This window comes from Vulpes vulpes, chromosome 7 (assembly GCF_048418805.1).
Source record: "Vulpes vulpes isolate BD-2025 chromosome 7, VulVul3, whole genome shotgun sequence".
NCBI lineage: Eukaryota > Metazoa > Chordata > Mammalia > Carnivora > Canidae > Vulpes > Vulpes vulpes.
Window position 1 is genome coordinate 19,071,689 of NC_132786.1, and position 21,394 is coordinate 19,093,082.

At 61.5% G+C, this 21,394-nt stretch overlaps 1 protein-coding gene across 10 annotated transcripts in view; it reads left to right on the forward strand.

Moving 5' to 3' along the window:
- Nucleotides 1-21,394, forward strand: part of SSPO (SCO-spondin) — a 51,804-nt gene that overhangs the window by 22,865 nt on the left and 7,545 nt on the right. For 9 of the 10 annotated variants that reach the window (XM_072765054.1, XM_072765056.1, XM_072765057.1 and 6 more), the window contains 39 exons: nucleotides 130-300; nucleotides 384-548; nucleotides 1,258-1,437; nucleotides 1,556-1,678; nucleotides 1,818-1,947; nucleotides 2,050-2,175; nucleotides 2,338-2,429; nucleotides 3,492-3,665; nucleotides 3,989-4,141; nucleotides 5,045-5,297; nucleotides 6,741-6,787; nucleotides 6,961-7,131; nucleotides 7,656-7,787; nucleotides 8,001-8,146; nucleotides 9,425-9,519; nucleotides 10,118-10,170; nucleotides 10,323-10,529; nucleotides 10,663-10,833; nucleotides 10,938-11,017; nucleotides 12,001-12,170; nucleotides 12,674-12,720; nucleotides 12,836-13,027; nucleotides 13,118-13,288; nucleotides 13,566-13,766; nucleotides 14,107-14,203; nucleotides 14,310-14,509; nucleotides 14,878-15,044; nucleotides 16,062-16,222; nucleotides 16,405-16,628; nucleotides 16,784-16,825; nucleotides 16,996-17,151; nucleotides 17,672-17,881; nucleotides 18,034-18,201; nucleotides 18,904-19,035; nucleotides 19,137-19,383; nucleotides 19,645-19,797; nucleotides 19,882-19,928; nucleotides 20,114-20,458; nucleotides 20,828-20,995. In XM_072765054.1, coding sequence (XP_072621155.1) covers nucleotides 130-300; nucleotides 384-548; nucleotides 1,258-1,437; nucleotides 1,556-1,678; nucleotides 1,818-1,947; nucleotides 2,050-2,175; nucleotides 2,338-2,429; nucleotides 3,492-3,665; nucleotides 3,989-4,141; nucleotides 5,045-5,297; nucleotides 6,741-6,787; nucleotides 6,961-7,131; nucleotides 7,656-7,787; nucleotides 8,001-8,146; nucleotides 9,425-9,519; nucleotides 10,118-10,170; nucleotides 10,323-10,529; nucleotides 10,663-10,833; nucleotides 10,938-11,017; nucleotides 12,001-12,170; nucleotides 12,674-12,720; nucleotides 12,836-13,027; nucleotides 13,118-13,288; nucleotides 13,566-13,766; nucleotides 14,107-14,203; nucleotides 14,310-14,509; nucleotides 14,878-15,044; nucleotides 16,062-16,222; nucleotides 16,405-16,628; nucleotides 16,784-16,825; nucleotides 16,996-17,151; nucleotides 17,672-17,881; nucleotides 18,034-18,201; nucleotides 18,904-19,035; nucleotides 19,137-19,383; nucleotides 19,645-19,797; nucleotides 19,882-19,928; nucleotides 20,114-20,458; nucleotides 20,828-20,995 — 5,967 coding nt within the window. Of the gene's footprint in view, nucleotides 1-129; nucleotides 301-383; nucleotides 549-1,257; nucleotides 1,438-1,555; nucleotides 1,679-1,817; nucleotides 1,948-2,049; nucleotides 2,176-2,337; nucleotides 2,430-3,491; nucleotides 3,666-3,988; nucleotides 4,142-5,044; nucleotides 5,298-6,740; nucleotides 6,788-6,960; nucleotides 7,132-7,655; nucleotides 7,788-8,000; nucleotides 8,147-9,424; nucleotides 9,520-10,117; nucleotides 10,171-10,322; nucleotides 10,530-10,662; nucleotides 10,834-10,937; nucleotides 11,018-12,000; nucleotides 12,171-12,673; nucleotides 12,721-12,835; nucleotides 13,028-13,117; nucleotides 13,289-13,565; nucleotides 13,767-14,106; nucleotides 14,204-14,309; nucleotides 14,510-14,877; nucleotides 15,045-16,061; nucleotides 16,223-16,404; nucleotides 16,629-16,783; nucleotides 16,826-16,995; nucleotides 17,152-17,671; nucleotides 17,882-18,033; nucleotides 18,202-18,903; nucleotides 19,036-19,136; nucleotides 19,384-19,550; nucleotides 19,798-19,881; nucleotides 19,929-20,113; nucleotides 20,459-20,827; nucleotides 20,996-21,394 lie in introns of those variants that run through there. The other variant, XM_072765061.1, reaches the window with a different exon arrangement.

Genomic DNA, 21,394 nt, shown 5'->3' on the forward strand with positions numbered 1-21,394 from the left:
CAGGAGGAAACAGAGGCAGGACCTCTGGTCAACAAGCTGTTCTGCTCGTGGTCTGAGGCAGAAGGGGCTCAGTCTATCAGCCGGTCAGGAATCACTTACGTGGCTCCCTTCCCCCGACCTCGCGGGCAGTGGGCCCTGTGCCCTTCACGGTGCCCACCACGGCCCTACCCGGGCTGCCGGCCTCGCGAACCCTCTGCTCCCTGAGCCAGCTGAGCTGTGGTAGTGGTGAGTGCCTGCCGGCTGAGCGGCGCTGTGACCTGCGGCCCGACTGCCAGGACGGCTCTGACGAGGACGGCTGTGGTAGGTCCCTGGCAGGGATGCCTCTGAGGGCCCCGCTCCTGTGTGAGCCCCGCTCTGAGTCTTGCACACCTGTCCCCTTGCAGTGGACTGCAGGCTGGCGCCCTGGTCTGCCTGGAGCAGCTGCAGCCGCACCTGCGGGCCGGGCCTCGCCTCCCAGCGCCGGGACGTGTTGCGGCCTTCCCTGCCTGGGGGCAGCTGCCCATCCGACAGGTTCCGCACCCAGCCCTGCTTCGTGCAGGCCTGCCCAGGTAACCGGCTCCCTGGCCTCCTCCCCTGGGTGGGACACCTGTGGTGGGCTCCCATCCAGACCCATACCGGGGAGGACAGCCTCGATCTCTTGGGGACCCCAGGGTCCGAGCTCCTATCCGGGACTCTAGGAGAACAGCCCCTTCCGATGTCACAGCCTTGTACCTCCAGAGGGCTAATCAGGGAGCCTGCCCCTGGCCCTGCCCTCTTCCTGCCCGAGTGGCCCTGGATGGGTCTCTGACTTCCTCAGTGTGGGAACTAGAGCCCAGAGGCGGTCCCACTTCAGAGTGACGGTGTTACCAGGCTGTGCCCAAGACCTCGTAGACCTTTTGTTCTGTAGGTCTGAAGGAACAGTCCCCACCTTGCCTCTGCATTGCAGAGCGGGGCACCGGGGTTTCTGGAACCCCCACCCCTGGCCTCCTAACCTGCTTTGTGTCTGCTGCCACCAGGAGATGCTCTGCTGCAGGACTCCCACATCCCAGCCCCTTCCAGGGACCAGAGCCTTATCCTGGGAGGCACCTGGAGGTCTTTACTCAGATCCCCCCACCTAGCGGAGGTTTTCTGGGATAGGAGAGGAAGCTGTGGTGCTGCCCTAGGCCACCTAGCTGGCCACTGTCCAGGTCCTCTCTCCTCAGCCGCCTGGCTTTCTCCTGCACAGTCTGTGTCTCCTCGGGCTGCCCTGCTCCACCTCCATTCTTTCTTCCCACACAGTGGCTGGGGCGTGGGCTGTGTGGGGGCCCTGGGGGCCCTGCAGTGTCTCCTGTGGGGGTGGCCATCGGAGTCGCCAGAGGAACTGTGTGGACCCCCCGCCCAAGAATGGTGGTGCTCCCTGCCCTGGGGCCTCCCAGGAGGGGGCACCCTGCAGCTTGCAGCCCTGCACAGGTGACACAGGTGAGGGAGCTGGGCCCTGCAGGGGCATCCAAGGATGGGGCTCCGTGGGGGTGGGGCTATTGGGGAAGGTCACTGGGCCTCCTGTACCCACCCTGCCTAAGTGCCCATCTCCCGCCAGACTGTGGGCTGGGCCGTGTGCATATTAGTGCTGAGCTGTGCCAGAAGGGGCTTGTGCCACCGTGTCCACCCTCCTGCATGGATCCTGAGGCCAACCGAAGCTGCAGCGGGCACTGTCTGGAGGGTGAGGCACACCCAGCAAGCAGGAGTGAGGCGGGTGGAGCCCTCAGGGGGAGTCTAGGATGCTTGCTGGCCCTCAGTCTCCAGCCTCCCCTCCCACTGCCCCCCACTTGGGGCTGAGTGTCCTCCTGCCTGTACCCTAGGATGCCGCTGCCCCCCTGGGCTCCTCCTCCACGATGCTCGCTGCCTGCCCCTCTCTGAGTGCCCTTGCCTCGTGGGTGAAGAGCTGAAGCAGCCAGGGGTGCCCTTCCTCCTGGACAACTGCACCCGCTGGTGAGGATGTCTGCTCTGGTGGGGAAGGCCTAGGTCAGGGGACTGGCCCCTCCCCACCCCCCTTCCCAGTCCTGACCTCCTCTGCCTCCCTCTCCCTTGCAGCCTGTGTGAGAAGGGGGCACTGCTGTGTGAACCAGGGGACTGCCCCGTGCCCTGCGGCTGGTCAGCCTGGTCCTCCTGGGGTCCCTGTGACCGCTCCTGTGGCTCTGGAGTGAGGGCCAGGTTCAGGTGTGCGGGGTGGAGCCATTGGTGGGGGCAGGGGGAGGAGTATGGGAGAAGGAAGGGAAAGGGTCATGGAGGGAGGGTGGTGGCTGGAGGACCCTCGAACAAAGAAGACAGGAGTGAGGGCAGGATGAGGACAGTGGGTGCTCAGGCTGCCTCTCCCCCCAGATCCCCTTCCAACCCACCGGCTGCTTCCGGGGGCGCCCCATGTGAAGGCAACAGTCAGGAGCTGCAGGCCTGCCATGTGGAGTGTGGGACAGGTATGGTCAGCAGCCAGGATTGGACCCAGGATGCGGGGGCCTGCTACCCACCTCCCAAGCACCCCATGCCTGCCTCCCTCCTCCTAAGTCCTGCCCTAGGAATACAGCGTGACCGACCCCCCTGCATGGTGGTCAGGGCGGCCTTCCAGTCCAAGAGGCCCTGGAAGTAGCCTTGACACATGAGGCTTGGTCGGGGACAAGACAGAGGATGGGGCCTGGGCAGCATCCTCTCCCCATGTAGCCTGCCCGCGTGCCAAGAGCAGGCTGGTCTTGCGGGAACAGGGTGTCTGAGAGCAGGGGTGAAGCTGGTCCTGTTGGCCGAGTGTTAAGGCTGGGGTAGCCGATCAGGAGGACACAGACGCCACACGAAGGAGCCCAGAGTGTTTCCCTCTCCCACTGCTTGGGGTCCTCTCTGGCAGAGCAGGTGCAACAGAGACTGCAAAGCAGGCAGGTGGGGCAGAGGGGAGAATAGGAGTCAGGGGCACAGGCGTGGCTCCATGGGGTCTGGGCCAGGCTCTTACAGCAGGGAAGGGAAGAAGGGGGCAGTGGGCCCTGACAGGTGTCTAATTGACAGTATCTGTGGGGGCTTGGGTTCCCGGCATTGAAGCTGAATGAAGGACAGGTGTTTAGAAGACTCTGGAAGAGTTGATCTGGGGGAAAATGTGAGGGTGGGTAGTGGACATGAGGTGCCAGCCGGGCCCATAGATAGAGGTGTGGCCTGAGCTGGAGCTTGGCTGAACAGGAGGCTGTGCTGGGTGGTGGGGGTCCCCAAGGGGCAGAGGCCACGTCTGAACCCAGAGAGGCACTCCCCATCTTTACAAGTCCATCTGATACCCGGCCCAGTCTTGGCTTGGGAGCTTGGCTTGGGAGCTTGGCTTGGGATCTTGGCTGAACAGGAGGCTGTGCTGGGTGGTGGGGGTCACCAAGGGGCAGAGGCCACGTCTGAACCCAGAGAGGCACTCCCCACTTTTACAAGTCCATCTTATACCCGGCCCAGTCTCCCAAGTCTCTCAGCCCTGCAAGGACTCCTGTGCAGGACCCCTGCTCCCTCTTCCCCTCCAGAGGTGCTGGGCTGGACTCCCTGGGCGCCCTGGTCCTCCTGTTCCCGGAGCTGCCTTACCCTCGGAGGAGGCCCCGGTTGGCGTAGTCGTTTCCGGCTCTGCCCCAGCCCCGGGGACACATCCTGCCCAGGAGAGGCCACCCAGGAGGAGCCCTGTAGCCCCCCTATGTGCCCAGGTATGCCCCCCCCCTCTGTCCCTGGGGTGGGTTGATCACTGGAGTGGGATGAAGAGCGAAGGGGAAGAATGACCCCTTGGGCAGATTCTGAACACCTGGGACGGGAGGGGGCAGAGGGGCTAGAGCAGACCTGTTGTCCCAGAGTTTCTCCTCCAGCCCCACCCTGGGATTAACAGGGTGGGCCTAGCCTGCAGGGGTGCTTGGGACAATCCTAGCTGAAGCTACAGTTGAGATTCTGCACACAGCCCCGGCCCTCCCGTGCCCCATCCCCTGCCCACATCTTTGCTCGCTTGCATGGTGATAGACTTGGCTCTTCCCGACAGTGCCAAGCACCTGGGGTTTGTGGGCTCCCTGGTCCACTTGCTCAGCCCCCTGTGATGGAGGCATCCAGATACGTGGGCGCAGCTGCTCTGGGGACCCCGAGTGCCAGGGACCTCACAGCCAGACCAGGGATTGCAACACACAGCCCTGCACAGGTGCAACCTCCCCCAGCCCCTGCCCTTCTCTACCCAGCCACACCCAGCCAGCCCCTGGCCTTGACCTCTCTTCACCCCACCTTCTCACATCACTGACCTCTGGCTCCAGGACGGGCCCTATCCTGAGCTAAGAAACTGCGGAGCTTCCTGGTCTCTGTCCTCTGTCTGGCTCCTGTGCCCTGGGGACCAGGCACGGGCTGCGGCCCAAGGCTCAGGCTCTTTGCTCCTCCCTGGCCAAGGTCTCCTTCCCAGGCATGTGGCTAAGGAAGTCAGACTGGCCTTCGGGCAGAACCACTCACTGCAGGAATTTCGAGAAGCAGAGCCAGCCCTTCTCTAGAAACCCCTGGCCCCGTGTCCCTCTCCTTTTTCCTTTGAGCCCTGCTCCTGGCCCAGTGACTGCTCGGCTTTCAAGGATATTTGTGTTGGGGCACCGGAGTGGTGCAGTCTGTTGAGCGTCTGACTCTTGACTTCAGGCCCAGATCTCATGGTCTTGGGATTGAGCCCTGTGTTGGGCTCTGGACTCAGCATGGAGTCTGCTTTAAGATTCCTCTCCCGGTGTGCTTCCCACCCCCCCATCCTCCCCCCCCCCCCCCCCGCAATAGAAATAAATCTTTTTTTTTTTTTTTAAAGGATATTTGTATTAAAGTCAGCCAAAGCTATGAATCTTTACCAGCAACCTCCCAGACACGAGAGCAAGCCTACGGGGGGGGGGGGGGGGGGGGGGGGGGGGGGGGGGGGGGCGGGGAGCGGCTGGGGGGGGTTTCGTGGAGAGCGGGAGGGGCTTCCTCTGGCTTCTCACTCCTGCTCCCCCCACCCCGGTCACCTGCCTGCAGCTTCCCCTCACCGCTCCATCTCCTAACCCTTTCCTGCCCATGCTGAGACCCGCTCTGTCTTCTTGTCCAGCTCAGTGCCCGGGGGACATGGTGTTCCGCTCAGCAGAGCAATGCCAGCAGGACGGGGGCCCCTGCCTTCAGCTGTGCCTGGCTCAGGCCCCGGGGGTGGAGTGCACCAGCTTCTGTGCCCCTGGCTGCACCTGCCCCCCTGGCCTCTTCCTGCACAATGCCAGCTGCTTGCCCCGTAGCCAGTGTCCCTGTCAGCTGCATGGGAGGCTCTACGCACTGGGAGCGGTGGCTCTGCTGGACTCCTGCAACAACTGGTAAGCCTCTGACCCCCAGTGAGGGGTGGGGGGCATGGGGGGGTTGCTCGGTGGCTCCAGGGGTGGACAGGCCTGGACACACACACCGGGGGTCAAGCTATCCCAGGCCTGGGCCCCAGGGATACCAAGGCGGGTGAGACACCTGGCTGGGCATCTGTGGGGAGGCTCAGGCTCAGACAAGGGAGGTGATTTGGGAAGGGAGTAGGGGCTGGAGAGGGTCCTCTAACCTCCCCTTCCAGTCACCTCCACTTCCCTTTCCTGGGTGTACTTCCTACCTGGGATCCACTTGATTTCTGCTCAAAGATCTCACGGCTCCACGCTGACCCCCCCCACCCCGTGCCCTGCCAGCAGGGGACGCACTCCCCCATTCTTACCGCACTTTCTGTTTTCCTTTTCTTACGTTTAAATTCATTTTCTCCATCTTTCCTACTCCTCTTCCTTTTTCTTCCCCATCCCCTGCCCCTCCACCCATGATCCCCTTCAGCTTCCTCTCCCCCACCCCTTCCTCTTTGGCTTTTTCTTTCTTACATTCTTTTTCTCGAAATCCCCTGTGTTTGAGCAGTGGGCTTTATTTTATTTTATTTTATTTTATTTATTTTATTTTTTTTTTTTGAGCAGTGGGCTTTAAAACGTTGATTAGAGGGGCACGTGGGTGGCTCAGTGGTTGAGACGTTGGCTCAGTTTGTGATCCCGGGGTACTGGGATTGAGTCCTACATTGGGCTCCCCAAGGAGCCTGCTTCTCCCTCTGCCTATGTCTCTGCCTCTCTCTGTGTCTTTCATGAATAAATAAGATCTTTAAAAATATATAAATAAAATAAATAAAAAAATAAAACATTGATTAGAGAAAAGTAAAAGGAAAGAAAAGTTCACACTTCTTCCCAAAGATTCATGGTAGGGTCTACTCTTTCTAAATCGCTTCTTCCGGGAACCCCGGGTGGCACAGCGGTTTGGCACCTGCCTTTGGCCCAGGGTGCGATCCTGAAGACCTGGGATCAAATCCCACGTCGGGCTCCCAGTGCATGGAGCCTGCTTCTCCCTCTGCCTGTGTCTCTGCCTCTCTCTCTCTCTCTCTGTGTGACTATCATAAATAAATAAATAAAAATTATTAAAAAAAATAAATATATCGCTTCTTCCTGGCTCTGCGAGCTGTTCAGAGTCCTTTCCAAACTGTAACAAATGCAAACAGAATGCAAGTTAGGTAAAGGTGACTCTCTGATCAAAGTGAGAGACAAGAGACAGCGCTGTGCCTGGGGCCTCGGGTAGTTTACTGGGTGAGACTAGGTGAGAGGGCCTGGACGAGAATTCTCAGCCACCTCATGAAGTTCAAGGGAAACACGGGGCAACTGGACATGGTGGTGCCCGCCGCTTCCCCCTGGGGACAGGTGCGTTGAGCTGCACAAGGCAGGGCCTGATTGTGGCCACAACGGGTCCTCTCTCTGCAGCACCTGTGTGTCCGGTGAGATGGTGTGCACCTCGGAGCCCTGCCCAGGTACCCTTGATGCCCAGGAATCTGCAGTGGTGGGTCCTCGGGGACCACAGAGGCTGCTGGTCCCTTCAGATGAACCCCTGGGCTGTGGATGGTGCCCCAGGGAAGTTGGGGACTGGGGATGACCTGACCTGGCTTCACACCTACTCTGCCCCTCCCCATACCCACCCTGGCAGTGGCCTGTGGCTGGAGCCCCTGGACCCCATGGAGTCTCTGCAGCCGCAGTTGCGACGTGGGCATTCGGCGGCGCTTCCGGGCAGGCACTGCGCCTCCAGCTTCCTTTGGGGGTGCTGCATGCCAGGGCCCCAACATGGAGGCCGAATTCTGCAGCCTGCGGCCATGTCGGGGTAAGAGCTGGGACTGAGGCCCTCAGAACCCCCAAGAGAGGAGGCAGGAACATCCCCAGTCACTTCCCCACACCCCCAAAAGATACTAGGAAGTGTCCCCAGAGAGCCCCAAAAGCCCTTCCCTAAGGGGTCCTCTGTGGAGGCCAGCCCTACTCCAGGCAGAGGAGTGAGGCCTCCTGAGGTGGGCTGTAATGCTGCAGGTGTGAGAAGGGAGGGGTGACCTAGGGTGTCGGGGGGGGGGTGCTGTTGATGCTGAAGGTGTGAGAAGGGAGGGGCACACTAAGGTGTTTGGTTGGGGGGGGCATGATGCTACAGGTGTGAGAAGGGGCCACCTTAGAGTGGGTGGAGCGGGGCCATGATGCTGCAGGTGTGGGAAGGGAGGGGCACCCTAGGGTGTCTGGGTGGATGAGGGGCCGTGATGCTGCAGGTGTGAGAAGGGGGGACGCCCTAGGGGGTCTGGGTGGAAGGGGGGACAGGGGTGAATGTGGGAGGCAAGACCCACAGTGACCTGGCTGCCACCCCAGGTCTTGGTGGGGAGTGGGGCCCCTGGTCTCCGTGCTCTGTGCCCTGCGGCAGTGGCTACCGGAACCGCACCCGAGGCGGTAGCCTGCCCGGCCTTCTAGACTTCTCCAGCTGTGGGCTGCAGCCCTGTGCAGGTGAGGGCGGCACTCACCTCCTCCACTGCGCCTCGGCCGTCAGGAATCATCCCACCCTATTAACCCCTCCCTGTCACCCCAGGTACCCCTCTGAGTTCCCGTGCAGCCCTGTGACCTCCCTGGCCCCACCTAGAGCCAGTGCCTCTCCTGGGTTGGGAGCCCCGGGAAGAGTCAAATGTGCTGGGGCTGGGCTACCAATTTCTGTGTTCCCAGGGCCCGTGCCTGGCATGTGTCCCGGGGGCAAGCGGTGGCTGGACTGTGCCCAGGGCCCTGCCTCCTGTGCAGAGCTCAGTGCCCCTCCAGGGATTGACCAGACCTGCCACCCCGGCTGCTACTGCCCATCCGGGACACTCCTGCTGGTGAGCTGACTTCCTTAGGACCCAAGCAGGGGCAGAATCAAGGATATAGGGCTTCAGGGTTGAAAGGAAAAGCACTGAACTCAGGGGTCACAGCTCAGCTCTGCCAGCAGCCGGCAGGTGACCCTGAGTGAGTCACATTCGTGCCTCCACGAACCTCTCTTGCCATTTGTGAAATAGTGATAGGTCTAGAAGATCCTTATGATTCATGCCTACTTGAGCTGCTCTCTTCTCTTACGTTATCATTAGTTATTTATTGAGCGCCTTGCTCACTTAGTTTTAGAGGGGCTACGCGATAGGGAAAAAGCAGACTCTGCCTTCGAGAAGCCTCTAGTCTGGGGAAATCAGACCCAGAGCACTTAGAATGAAGATAGAACCATCCTTACACAGGAAGTGAGCTTTGCATATTGTGGAGCTGGGGATGCAGACTGGCGGGGGCTGGGTTGGTGGCAGTGGGCTTCCTGGAGGAGGTGATCCTGATGAGACTGTCAGAGACTTCAGAGTGTGGAGAGCTGCTGTGGGAAGGCAGTGGGAAGGCAGTGGGAACCAGGTCGGGAAATCAGGCGGGCACCATGAAATCTGGACCAAAGCTCAGGGGGCGGTGGGGAGGGCTTACAGAGGAGCTGCTGAAGCCCAGGGTGTGGGCAAGGGGCCAGACTCCAGGGGGTTCTGGGTTCAAATCAGACTCTTCTACTAGGAGCTCTGTGACCTGGGGCTGCATAGTCTTGTGCCTCAGTTTCTTCCTTTGTCAAATTGGGGTAATAATGTACTTAGCCATCGGAGTCTGTAAAATGCTGACGTGTCTCCCAGGGCCTGGCTCACACCTCAGTACATTTGATCTTTGAATCATGTGCTGATGGATGGCAATTTTTAAAAATTTGGGACACTAGCAACTTTTGTCCAAACTCCTTGTGTGTATAATTCACCAGTTTAAATTTCCTTGATGAAAATGTGGCATTTTTTTTAAAAACATCATTGCTATATGAATTGCTCGTTTTGTATTTTGTTGGCTGATTTTGTGGGCATTTGACAGTTCAGTTTCCTGTCCTGCAATTGGAGATGGTCTTTTGCTCCAGAAATAGGGATCCCTGCCCCTCCTGTAACCGCTGGCATGGATTTCCCCATGAGTGGCCATGGGAGCAGATGGGCTGTTTGCGGAAGGAGCATGGGTGGGGTTGGAGGGTGGGAGCCTGAGAAAGGGTGCTGGGTTCTGATGGTGGGGAACAGGCTGGGCCAGACCCACCTGGAAGCCAGAAGATGATGGAAAGTTTTTGGTTCCAGAACAACATATGTGTGCCCTCCCAGGACTGCCCCTGTGCCCACGGTGGGCGCCTTTATCCCCCGGGCAGTGTGGTGCTTCGTCTGTGCGAGAACTGGTAAGGACCCCCCACCCATGGCTGTGACCTGAGAGCACGCTGCCATCTCCCCACGCAGCACCAGGGGGCTGTGGAGACCCCCCTGCCCCCTTGGGCACAGCTGTCCAGCTCCCCGAGGCCCTTGCCCACGCCCTCCGTGCCCATCTTTTCTCTCCCCACCTGTCTTGGTCTGTAGTGTGTCGCAACAACACAACAGACCTGAGGCTGGTGTTCTCACACATCAGGAGACTAGAAATCAAGGCTCGAAGTGTCAGGGGGTGGTTCCTCCTCAGGGCTGCGAGGCAGAGTCTGCTCCAGGCCTTTCTCTTGTTTGGCTGCTGGTGATCCTTGGGGTTCTGGGCTGTGGCTGCATCCCTGCAATGTGCCTCCACGTGGCCACCTTCTTGTGTCTCCATGTCATTCCTCTCTGTGCCGGGTCCATGTTTCCCTTTGTATAAGGACATCAGTCATATTGGACGAGGGCCACCCTGACACCCTCACTGTGACTTGATCACCTCTGTAAAGAAAGACCCTGCCTCCAAATAAGGTCACATCCTGAATCCTGAGTGTTCAGGCTTCAGCCTGTGACAGCACCCTGACCTCTGCTGCTTTCTTCTAGCTCCTGTGTTTCTGGGCTTATCACCAACTGCACCTCCTGGCCCTGTGAGGAGGGTGAGAAGGGGCCCCATACACGGCTCCCTACCAGGAGAGGAAAGCACCTGGGCAGAGCAGGGGGGAAGGGAGGAGGGTGCTCTGCCCAGGCCAGAACCTCTGGCCTGTGCTCGCTCCATCCTCGCTCTGCCTTTCCCTCCTGTGTACCCCAGGTCAGCCCCTGTGGTCACCCTGGACCCCATGGAGCGAGTGCTCTGCCTCCTGTGGCCCTGCCCGACGCCACCGGCACCGCTTCTGCACCAGGCCCCCCAACACAGAACTGACCCTCAAGGCGCCGCTATCTCCACCAAACCTGCCTACACCTCTGTGCCCAGGCCCCGACGCTGAGGAGGAGCCCTGCCTCCTGCCAGGGTGTGACCGTGAGTCCTCCAGTGCCCAAGACAGTGCATTCCACAGTCCATGGATGCCCGCTGCCTTGCCCCAGCTGGCCCCCAGCCCCCGCAAGACCCGATGCCCCCTACAACTGCTTCCTTTCCTTTGCCATCACGCCAGGAGCTGGGGGCTGGGGTCCTTGGGGGCCCTGGTCCAGCTGTAGCCGGAGCTGTGGGGGAGGCCTGCGGAGCCGGATGCGAGCCTGTGACCAGCCCCCTCCCCAGGGCCTGGGGGATTTTTGCGAGGGGCCTCAGGCCCAGGGAGAGGCCTGCCAGGCTCTGCCATGCCCAGGTACCTGCCAGGAGCGAGGGGACGGGGGTCAAGGAGCATGACAGAGAGACAGGCCAGAGAGGGCCATGCACACAGCTCTCAGCCCATCCCATCCCCTTCACCAGTGACCAACTGCACTGCCATTCAGGGGGCAGAGTACAGCCCCTGTGGCCCTGCCTGTCCTCGCTCCTGTGACGACCTTGTGGTAAGTCTGGCTCCCTCAGAATGAATGCCCTCCAGTGGCCCTGAGGGTCACTCTGCAGGAGGGCAGGGTATGGCTTTGGGTCATGACCCCTTTGGGCTGCCTGGGGCAGCGTAGCACTGTAGGGAGGGGTAGGGTAGTGCCGCCCCGGGCTGGCTTCCCTTTGTTCTGGAGTGAGCTTCACCCAGCAATCTTGCGTTCATCACATCAAGCCTTTCTGAATGTAAAGACTGTATTACAAAAATAGCATAAACACGTGTGAAGGGGGGAATGAGCCCATGATGTCATCTGAAACACTACGAGCATTTTGGTGTGTGGATCATGACTCTGAAGGTACATGTGTGTGCATGCATGTATGCATCCATGCCCTGGTGGGTGTGACTTCGCAGAACACCTGCCCAGGATGCTGGAGAGGGACAGAGGCAAGATACAAGGGGCCCCCGCACGGAGCACAGTGCGGGGTGGAAGCTGACCTGGATCGGGGATGCTCAAGGGATGGTGCCCTGAGGTCTGCTGCAGGGGTCTAAGAGGGGTCAGGGTGAGCAAGGAGGAAGAAGGGCTGATGCCTGGCTCCTGGCTCCCCCAGGGGACCCCAGCGCCTTCCCAGGTGACCCCCTGCCCAAGCCAGCTTTCTGTTGCCCTGCTTCCTACGTTCCAGGGAGGTCAGGGAGATGCCTTGGTTCCCAGGCACTGACCAGGTCCCCCATCGAACCTTCCACAGGGTTCACATTTGGAGGACACCCTCCCTACCCCCTTACCCTCGCCCAGGGCAGACCTTCTCAGGCTCTTGTCTTCTCTCCCCACTCCTCCCCTCGGGAGGGGACGAGCAGATACTGTATTTGGACAGAATGACTGTGAGCTACCTCCTCCTTCACTTCATCGTTCCCATGGGGCTCTGCACTGACTCCCCAGGGCACCCCTCCCTGCCCCCTCGGCCCTGTTTTCTGCTCACCCGAGCCCTTCCTTGCTGCCTCCCCACCCCCCAGCACTGCGAGTGGCACTGCCAGCCAGGCTGCTACTGCCCTCCAGGCCAGGTGCTGAGTGCCGATGGGGCCTTCTGCGTGCAGCGCAGCCACTGTGGCTGCTTGGACCTGCTGAGCGGGGAGCGGCACCAGCCAGGGGCTCGGCTGCCCAGGCCCGATGGCTGCAACTACTGGTGAGCAGAAAGAGGTGCCAGGGTGAGGGCAGGGGGCACCTGAGCTCTCCTGAGTCTCAGCCAATGCAGGTTAGATTCCCATGATCCCTGAGAAGATGCAGGCAGGGACTCTCACCCCTGTCTAATAGGTGGGGAAACTGAGGCTCTCTGGGAGACATGGCAGGCTGGGGATGGGTGTGTGCTTGGAGGGGATGGAGGGGTGATAAGCATGGTGTTTCTGCTCACCGTCTGGCCCCAGCCAGCAGCAGACTACCTATGGTCATCCCCCAGTAGGACACACCAGCCAGTGGCCAGCAGGGAGCCACAGGACACCTAGAGGCCCCTGAATAAGACAGGGAGCAGGGTCTGGAGGCCCAGGAGAATGGAGAGGTGGCATCTGATCCCCTGAAGGGGAGGAAGGGGTATAGGGGGAAGGGAAGAGGCAGGTTAGGAGGGGTGCATGTGGAGGGCATGGGCAGGGCTGAGACGCTGCCCTCTTTCCTGTGCCTGCATGCCCTGCCTAGCACCTGCTCAGAGGGGAGGTTGAACTGCACAGACCTGCCTTGCCCAGGTACGTATGTTCCAGCTCAGAGGAGGTGAGGAAAAGTGGCCAGCATCACTGAGAGGGCTGGGACCAGGGAGGAGATGCCTGTGCCCCAGTGCCCTTCCACCACTGTCCCCTGCAGTGCCTGGTGGCTGGTGTCCATGGTCGGAGTGGACAGCGTGCTCCCAGCCCTGCAGGGGCCAGACAAGGACTCGCTCCAGGGTCTGCACCTGCCCCACTCCTCAGCACGGGGGGACCCCATGCCCGGGGAAAGCAGGGGAGGCAGGGGCCCAGCATCAGAAGGAGGCCTGCCCCAGCTCCCCCGACTGCCCAGGTGAGATGCCCCCACTAGTCTGCTCAAATCTCAATAGGCCAGGCACCTCCCAGGCCTCCTAGGGCAGATGGTTCTGTCTTCCTGGCACAGTGGATGGAGCCTGGAGCCCCTGGGGACTGTGGTCTCCCTGTGACCCGTGCCTGGGGCAGTCCCATCGGAGCCGGGCGTGTGTCTGGCCCCCAACCCCGGAGGGAGGCAGGCCCTGCCCTGGGAGCTACAGGCAGAGTCGCCCTTGCCAGGACAATGCCACACAATGCACAGGTGAGGGTTTCTGCAGAGATCTGGGAGGGTCCCCTTATAAGGCTAGGGAGACACTGCCTCTGACCTTTGACCCCAGCATACACTGCCGTGTCACTTTCTTTGAGGAACAGCCCTTAGATCACTCACCCCGTAATCCTGGGGCAGGGTGGAAGGTCAGAGCAGGTGGATGGCAGGGGTAGGGGTGGGGGGGTGTGGCAGGAGGGCTTGTCACCTGTGTGCTAGGATCCTTTAGGATGGGCCCCTGCTCATCACCCTCTCTGCTTCCCTCCTGCCACAGACTGTGGGGGTGGCCAGGGTCTTCTCCCCTGCGGGTGGCCCTGTCCCCGCTCCTGCCAGGACCTGTCTCCTGGGAGTGTGTGCCAGCCGGGCTTGACGGGTTGCCAGCCCAGCTGTGGGTGCCCCCCTGGCCAGCTGTCCCAGGATGGCATTTGTGTGCCTCCTGCCCACTGCCGCTGCCAGTACCAGCCTGGAACCATGGGTCAGTGCTTCCCTTTGCCCTCTCCCAGTGACCCCCAAGCACAGCAGTGCCCTCCTGCCCGGCCTCTACCCTTCTGTCCCCCACGGGCCCAGCCTGGAGCTATAGGATGGGAACGGGCCACCTGTCCTCTCCAATGCTCCTGGAGTTAGTCTCTCATGCGTCCCACAGCATTCCTGGCCTGCTCCGGGTTGGCGCTTCCATCTCCCAGGCCCGGAATCTGGGGCATCACAGGGTGAAGGCTGATAGGGAGGGAGGAAAAGGCAGTGGGGCAGGAGGAGGGATTCAGGGTTGGGAAACACACTGAGCCATCTGGAGTCCCCCACCCTACTCATGCCTTCAGGGATTCCTGAGAACCAGAGCCGGTCAGCGGGGCCTGGGCTCAGCTCCTGGGAGAGCCTGGAGCCTGGAGAGGTGGTAACTGGGCTCTGTGACAACTGGTGAGCTGAGAGAAGCAGGGAGGGACTGGGCTGCAGAGCCGGGCAAGAGGGCTCTTGGGGGAGCTGGCCAGGGTCCTGCTTCTCAAGCCCCCTCCCTTGTCCCCAGCACCTGTGTGGAGGGCATCCTGCGCTGCCAGGAGGTGCCTGGCTGCCCTGGCCCTGGTGTGTGGGGTACTTGGGGCCCCTGGGAAGACTGCAGTGTTTCGTGTGGAGGTGGGGAGCAGCTTCGCTCCCGGAGATGTGCCCGGCCCCCCTGCCCTGGGCTGGCCCGCCAGAGCCGCACCTGCCACACCCAGGTCTGCAGAGGTGAGTCCCAGCCCAAGGGTCACCCTGGACGCTCCAACTTAAGTTGGATTCCCCTGTTGGCCTTTGACACGGACACACAGGTGTCTTTGCCTTCCTCATCCCATCCACCCAGCCCTGTATGCTGCCCTTTTGGGCCGATGATGGACAAGTGGAGGAGGGAGTAGCCAGATTCAGGGAGGGGAGTGTGTGGGAGGGTGTGATATGGACCCCGAGGGGCATAACCCAGGGAGGGGACTGCTGACCCAACTGCGGAGCCCCGGGAGCGTGGGCACTGGGGTGAGTAAGCAGGTCCCAGTGGGGTGGGTGGATAAGTGGCCATCTAGGGCTGCGCGGGGCAGCGCTGGGCACTGATGCAAAGATTACCCCAGAGGCAGGCTGCCCAGCTGGACGTCTGTACCGGGAGTGCCAGCCCAGTGAGGGGTGTCCCTTCTCCTGCACCCACGTCACGTGGCAGGTGGGCTGTTTCTCCGCTGGCTGCGAGGAGGGCTGCCACTGCCCCGTGGGCACCTTCCAGCACCGCCTGTCCTGTGTCCAGGTCAGAACCCACTCAGCCAGGAGCCCAAGGCCCGCCCCCTCCCCTGCCTTTCCTTCCTCTCCCCTGCAGCTGCTCACCCCCACAGACCCTGTGTGACCCCAGGCTGGCATTCAGCTCCCAGAGCAGACGCTGGGGCGACACTGCCTCAGGATGTCTCTGGTTCCCTGGAATGGGGACCTTGCTCTTCAGCAGCTCTCCCTGGCTCCCAACTCCAGGTGGAGCTGTCCATGACTGACGGGCGGCCAGGTGCCCCCTCTGGCTCCTCGATGCCCAGCAGCTGGCATTCGGGCTCCCCACGCCATTCAGACCACAGCAGGGAACCGTGGGTCCTCACTGCCCCCCTCTCCCTGCCACATCCCTGTGGGGAAGCATATCCCTCCCTTTACTCTGGCTGGCCCCAGACTCCTTGTCTCCCGCTGTGGGGTCCAGACTGCAGACAGGTGCCAACAGTGCTCTGCTGAGCTCTACAGATGCATGGGGATTTCTTTCCCTGTCTTTAATCCTACTCTTGAAGCCAGTGCCCGGTGGCTGCCCCCAGCCAGAGTTCCAGAATGCCATGCCCAGAAGGGCCCGAGCAGCCACCTGATCCCATCTGCTTGACTTCGAGCTGATGACACTGGGTGAGCTGCAGAGAAGAAAAGGGAACACCGAGTCACGCACACAGACAGTTATTGCTGAAGCTAGGAGCCAGGTGTCTGTTTCCTGGCTGCTCCGTGTTCCCTCCAAGTGCCACCCTGTGAGGGCCTCTGCTGACCCTGCCTGGGTCCAATGCAGGAAATCCACTGGCCATTCGGGTCAAGCTCGTAGGCCACTAGTCCCTCATGTTCATTCCCCTGACTCAGGGAAACAGTCCCACTTGCTCCAGGGAATGCTCTTCTGGGGCCCAAGCCCCTCCCTGCTGCCACCAAGGAGCCACCAGGAGCCTTCCTCCCCAACCCCATGGAGGCAATGCACAGGTGCAGAGATCTGGCACCTGGTCTGTGTGATTGCACCTTCTCCTCTGCTCCCACCCACCAGGAGTGCCCCTGTGTGCTGCCAGCCTCACTGCTGCAGGAGCTGGGAGCTGCGGGTGCTGACCCTGGGGCTCGTCCACCCATTCTGGGAGAGGATGGTGGGGCCCTTGGGCCTGGGGATGAGTTGGGCTCAGGCCAGAGCCTTCGTACAGACTGCAGTAACTGGTGAGGGGATGGTGAGAGTGGGGGAGGTTTGGAATGGGGGGTGGGCGTTGGCTGCTCCGCCCCTGCCCAGCCTGACTACCAGCTCCATCTCTTCACTGTCCAGGGGGCGGAGACCCTTGCCCACATCCCTTCCTCTCAGAGTCTGTCCTGCGCAGCCCCTCAACCCCGTGCCCTTTCCGCAGCTCCTGTGTGCATGGGAAGCTGTCTTGCTCTGTGGGGGACTGCTCCGAGGCTGCTGATGGCTTCAGTCCCTGGGGGCTGTGGGGCCCATGCTCCCGCTCTTGTGGTGGGCTGGGCACCCGAACCCGCAGCCGCCAGTGTATGCAGCCCTCCCTGGCTCCAGGCAACCTGGGTTGCAGTGGGCCCCGCCAGGACCTCAAATACTGCCTCAGCCCCGACTGCCCAGGTGAGGGAATTGGGAAGTGCAAGTCTGGCTGTGTTTGGGGCCTTAGGGTCCACAGGAGACCCAGCTGAGGGAAGGGCTGAATCAGATAGCAGTGGTTTGGTCCTGGTGTACTGCACACTCAGAAGCATCCTGAACAGGGCTTTTCTTTGGCACAGGGGCTGGAGGGTTCACAGTGGAGCCAGTAACAAGCATTCCAGGTAGCCCAGACTCCTTGGGTCCCAACCCCTGACTGCCTCTACCCCTCCCATGTGGCCTCTCTTTGGGAAGAACACGCCCAGGACCTCCTCCCTTCCCGGCCCTGCTTCCTGGGAGTTCAGGAGCCCAGGGTTGACTCAGCAGGAGATGCCTCTCCCCCTTCTCCCTGCAGGTGGCTGGGGCCCGTGGTCTCCATGGTCCCCCTGCTCTCACACCTGCACAGACCCCACACACCCTGCTTGGCGCAGCCGCACTCGCCTCTGCCTGGCAAACTGCACTGGGGGTGACGCTTCACAGAAGCGCCCTTGCAACCTGCCCTCCTGCACAGGTGTGTCTCCAGTCTTGACCTCTGACCTGATCCATGTCTGAACCACGGCCATCCCCTCTAACCCCATCATCCTCCTTCCAACAGCTCACTCTGACCCCCAACCCACGTCCAACCTCCAAAACCCTTTAAGCAAATACTGAGTTCTGAGCACAATATCTAATCATGAATCCTTGCATGACTCTGGGCCCTGGGGTGCTCTGTGCAGCCCTGGCAGCTGCTGGGGAGCCCAGCAAACACCAGCACATCCTCCCTTATGTGTGTCCTCAACACTCACCCAATTTCCCACCCAGATCCCTCAGCATCCCTGTGAGTCTGGGACCACTGCCCCTTGTGAGAGTGGGGACACTGAGGCCTAGTTACCAAAGTCCCACAAGAGCCAGTATTAGACCCTCAACACAAACCCAAAGGTCTGGATGAGGTCACGGCTGGCCCAGCAGATGAGGAGGGCTGCACCCAGGCTGAGGTCGAGGAGTCAGGGCTGGCTCCAGCTCAGCTTCGTTCCTCCTGCCCTGGCCCGCAGAGCCATCCCCGTGCCCCAGCCCTGGCTGTGTGGCTGGGAACTGTTCCTGGACTGCCTGGGCCCCGTGGGAACCTTGCTCTCGAAGCTGCGGGGTAGGCCAGCAGCGCCGACTACGGGCATACCGTCCCCCGGGGCCCGGTGGGCACTGGTGCCCGGACATCCTGACTGCTTACCAGGAGCGTCGCTTCTGCAACCTGCGGGCCTGCCCAGGTGAGAAGGACTGGTGAGGACCAGAGCATGCCCTTCCCTGGCATCACGTGCCCCTGTGGCACTACCAGGACCCTGCCCAGGGCTCCTGGTCTATGGAGGGGCCCCCCTGCCTGAGCTAGATCCCTCATGAGGCCCTTCTCTTTTCCACGCAGTGCCTGGAGGCTGGTCACGCTGGAGTTCCTGGTCCTGGTGTGACCGGAGCTGTGGGGGGGGCCGGTCCCTGAGGAGCCGCAGCTGCTCAAGCCCCCCGCCCAAGAACGGGGGTGCCCCCTGTGTTGGGGAGAGGCACCAGTCTCGGCTCTGCAACCCCTTGCCTTGTGGTATGGCAGTGGGGATACCACATCCCAGTGGCCTTTGCCCTCGGCACAGGTCTTCCCATGCCCCTCCTAATTTAATTTCCATGATGCCTTGTGGCAGAGACCCTCACCAGCCAGCTGAGGAAACTGAGGCCCACAGGGGTAGATGGCGAGGTCTGGCACTGGGTAGGGGGGACTCGCTCAGGTAGGGGGTGCCCTCCATGGACCAGGCGCAGTGTTGCTTGGAACCACCCAGCAGGTCAAGGCTTTTGGAGGATTTGAGGGTTCCAGTCCTGAGTGCAGCTGCACCTGGGGTGTGGACAGAGTCAGACATGCTCCTCCCACCTTCTGCTCCAGTTATTGGTCCTTCTGAGCTCTGGGGGCCCCAGGGACCCTGGTTACTCTTGTATGGCCTCCAGGTGAATACAGAGGAGCCAGGTAGGTGAGCATGTTGGCTTCACAAATTCAGTCCAGGTCAACAACATGTATTGGGTGCCAGGCTAGGTGCTGGGATCCCCCGGGTAGGTAAGAGGAACTCCCTGGCACTCAAACGTCCCAATCCCGGGGGTCTCCCCAAGGCCCCTTGTATCTGTGGGCACCAACATGGGGTGAAAGATGGGAGTATAGCTTCACAGAGGTAAGAGTGGTTCCCGGGCAGGCAGGTGGAGTGTTTCTGAGCCCCGGTGCCCAGAGCCCTCTTGACTCTGGTCTTCCCCATCTGCCCAGAGGAGGGCTGCCCAGCAGGCATGAAAATGGTCAGCTGTGCTGACCGCTGCCCCCGCCACTGCTCAGACCTCCAGGAGGGGATCGTGTGTCAGGATGGCCAGGCCTGCCAGCCGGGTTGCCGCTGCTCTGAGGGTAGGAGCTGCCCTGGCCCCATGGCATGTCACAGCGGCTCAGTGGGAAGGCAGGTGGGAGCTGGGTGCCAGCACAGCTCTGGAGGGCCGCCTCCCCCACAGGCTTCCTGGAGCAGGACAGTGGCTGCGTGCCAATTGAGCACTGCGAGTGTACAGATGCCCAGGGCCATAGCTGGGCCCCGGGCAGCTGGCACCAGGAGGCCTGCAACACCTGCACCTGCCAGGCTGGACAGCTCTCCTGCATGGCTCAGCCCTGCCCACCACCTGCCCACTGTGCCTGGAGCCGCTGGTCAGCCTGGAGTCCCTGCAGCCGCTCATGTGGGCCGGAGGGGCAGCAGAGCCGCTTCCGGTATGGGGCTGGGCAAGGCTGGCATCCCCTCCCCAACCCTGGTCTGCTGCTGCCTGGACTCAGTCTCCCTCTCTGATATGGAGGTCCTGGATCCTGCCCCCACCCCGTGGCATACCCTCTGTGTCCTGGCCCCAACTTTTGTCCCTGGTCATCCTTGCTTTCTTTAGCCACCCCAGGTTTGCCCATCAGGTGTCTCACCAGGAGGTGAGTGAAGAGGGACCCTGGGTGTCTCTCACCTTCTCTGCCCCGGGCCCCACCCAGGTCCTCCACCTCGGGCTCATGGGCCCCGGAGTGTCGGGAGGAGCAGTCCCAGAGCCAGCCCTGCCCTCAGCCCCCATGCCCACCCCTGTGCCTGCATGGTGGCCGCCTCCACACGCTGGGGGACAGCTGGTTGCAGGGCGAGTGCCAGCAGTGGTAAGCTGGGGCAGAGGTGGGGAGGGGTGGTCCATACTGTCCTGCCTTATGGCAGCATCCCTGAGTCCAGGCTCCTCCTCTCAGCTCCTGCACCCCGGAGGGCATCATCTGTGAAGACATCGAGTGTGCAGGTCTGGGGTTTCGTACCAGTCCCACCACCCCTCGCCCTCCTAGCTTCATGCTGGCCATTTGCTTGCGTTGTGTTTATTTCCCTCCCAGCCCTATTTATAGCTGCCACCCCTTGTACGGACCTTGCACAGCCCTCGGGGCCTTTGCTCCCTCCAGTTTCTCTAACCTCATCTGTGCCCTCCTACAGTCCCTGGGGCCTGGACGCTGTGGTCCCCCTGGTCTGAATGCTCTGTCTCCTGTGGAGGTGGAAACCAGCTTCGCACCCGGGGCTGCATGGCCTCGGGCCTTGGCTACAGCAGAGCCCCCTGCCTGGGCCCTGGCACCCAGACCCAGCGCTGTGGACAGCAGCCTTGCCTGGGGCTGCTGGAGTCCTGCTCCTGGGGCCCCTGGGGGCCCTGTTCCCGCAGCTGCGGCCCAGGCCTGGCCTCCCGCTCTGGGTCCTGCCCCTGCCCACTGGCTGAAGTCGACTCTACCTGCAATGGCACCTTCCTCCACCTGGACACGCAGGCCTGCTACCCAGGACCCTGCCTGGGTGAGTGTGCATGGGGTAGCCAAGCCCCATCACCTGTTCCCTGCCTCAGGAAAACTCAGGGAGTAATGTGATTTCCCAAACCCCAGATTGTACCCCCCAAATGTATATCTATCCCCCTGATATTTTGTCTAGTTTCTTTTCTCTTGTCACCATCTCCTCCCTTGAGCCCTTTGGGCTGTGCCCCTCACTGCTGGGTGATGGGGACCTTGCTGCTGGGTGATGGGGAGCACAGGGGATCAGGACTTGTCTGAGCTCCCTTTTGCTCTTGCCCTGTGCAGGGTGTTGGCTGGGGTTGGGAGAAGAGGGGAGGGATGGGAGGGAACATAGGCTGGAGGAGCCAGGCTGGCATCCCCCCACCTTGGTCCCCAGAGGAGTGCGTGTGGAGCAGCTGGAGCAGCTGGACACCATGCTCGTGCCAGGTGCCCGTCCAGCAGCGCTACCGGCACCAGGGTCCAGCGCCCGGAGGGGCCGGGGAGAGGCCTCCCTGCACACGACTGGACGGCCACTTCCGGCCTTGCCCAGTCAGCAACTGCTCTGGTGAGGCGCTGGGAGCAAGAAGCTAGACAACTGAGCCCTGGCAGGGCCTCCCAGCTCCTCTCTGAGCAAACATGCATGCCCCTAGGCCCTTGGAGCAGGTGCCCTTGCCTGCACTGACCCCTGCCCTCAGCAGCTCAGTTACTCTCCTGCCTCACCCTCAACTGCTGTCACCCTCAGCTGCTCCTTCCCCTCCCAGCTCTGCTGTGATTTCCCCACTTTGTAGCTGCTGGCTGTGTCCACGTGTGGTGACGCCCAGGCACAGAAGGTCTTGCCCACCCCCTGTGGTAGCCACCTTCTCGTCTTCCATCTGCCAAGCCCAGGAGCACCTGCCAGGCCCCTAGTTCCCCGAGGCCCCATCCTCCCTCTATGCAAGCTATGTGGCTCTCCAAGGCCCAACCC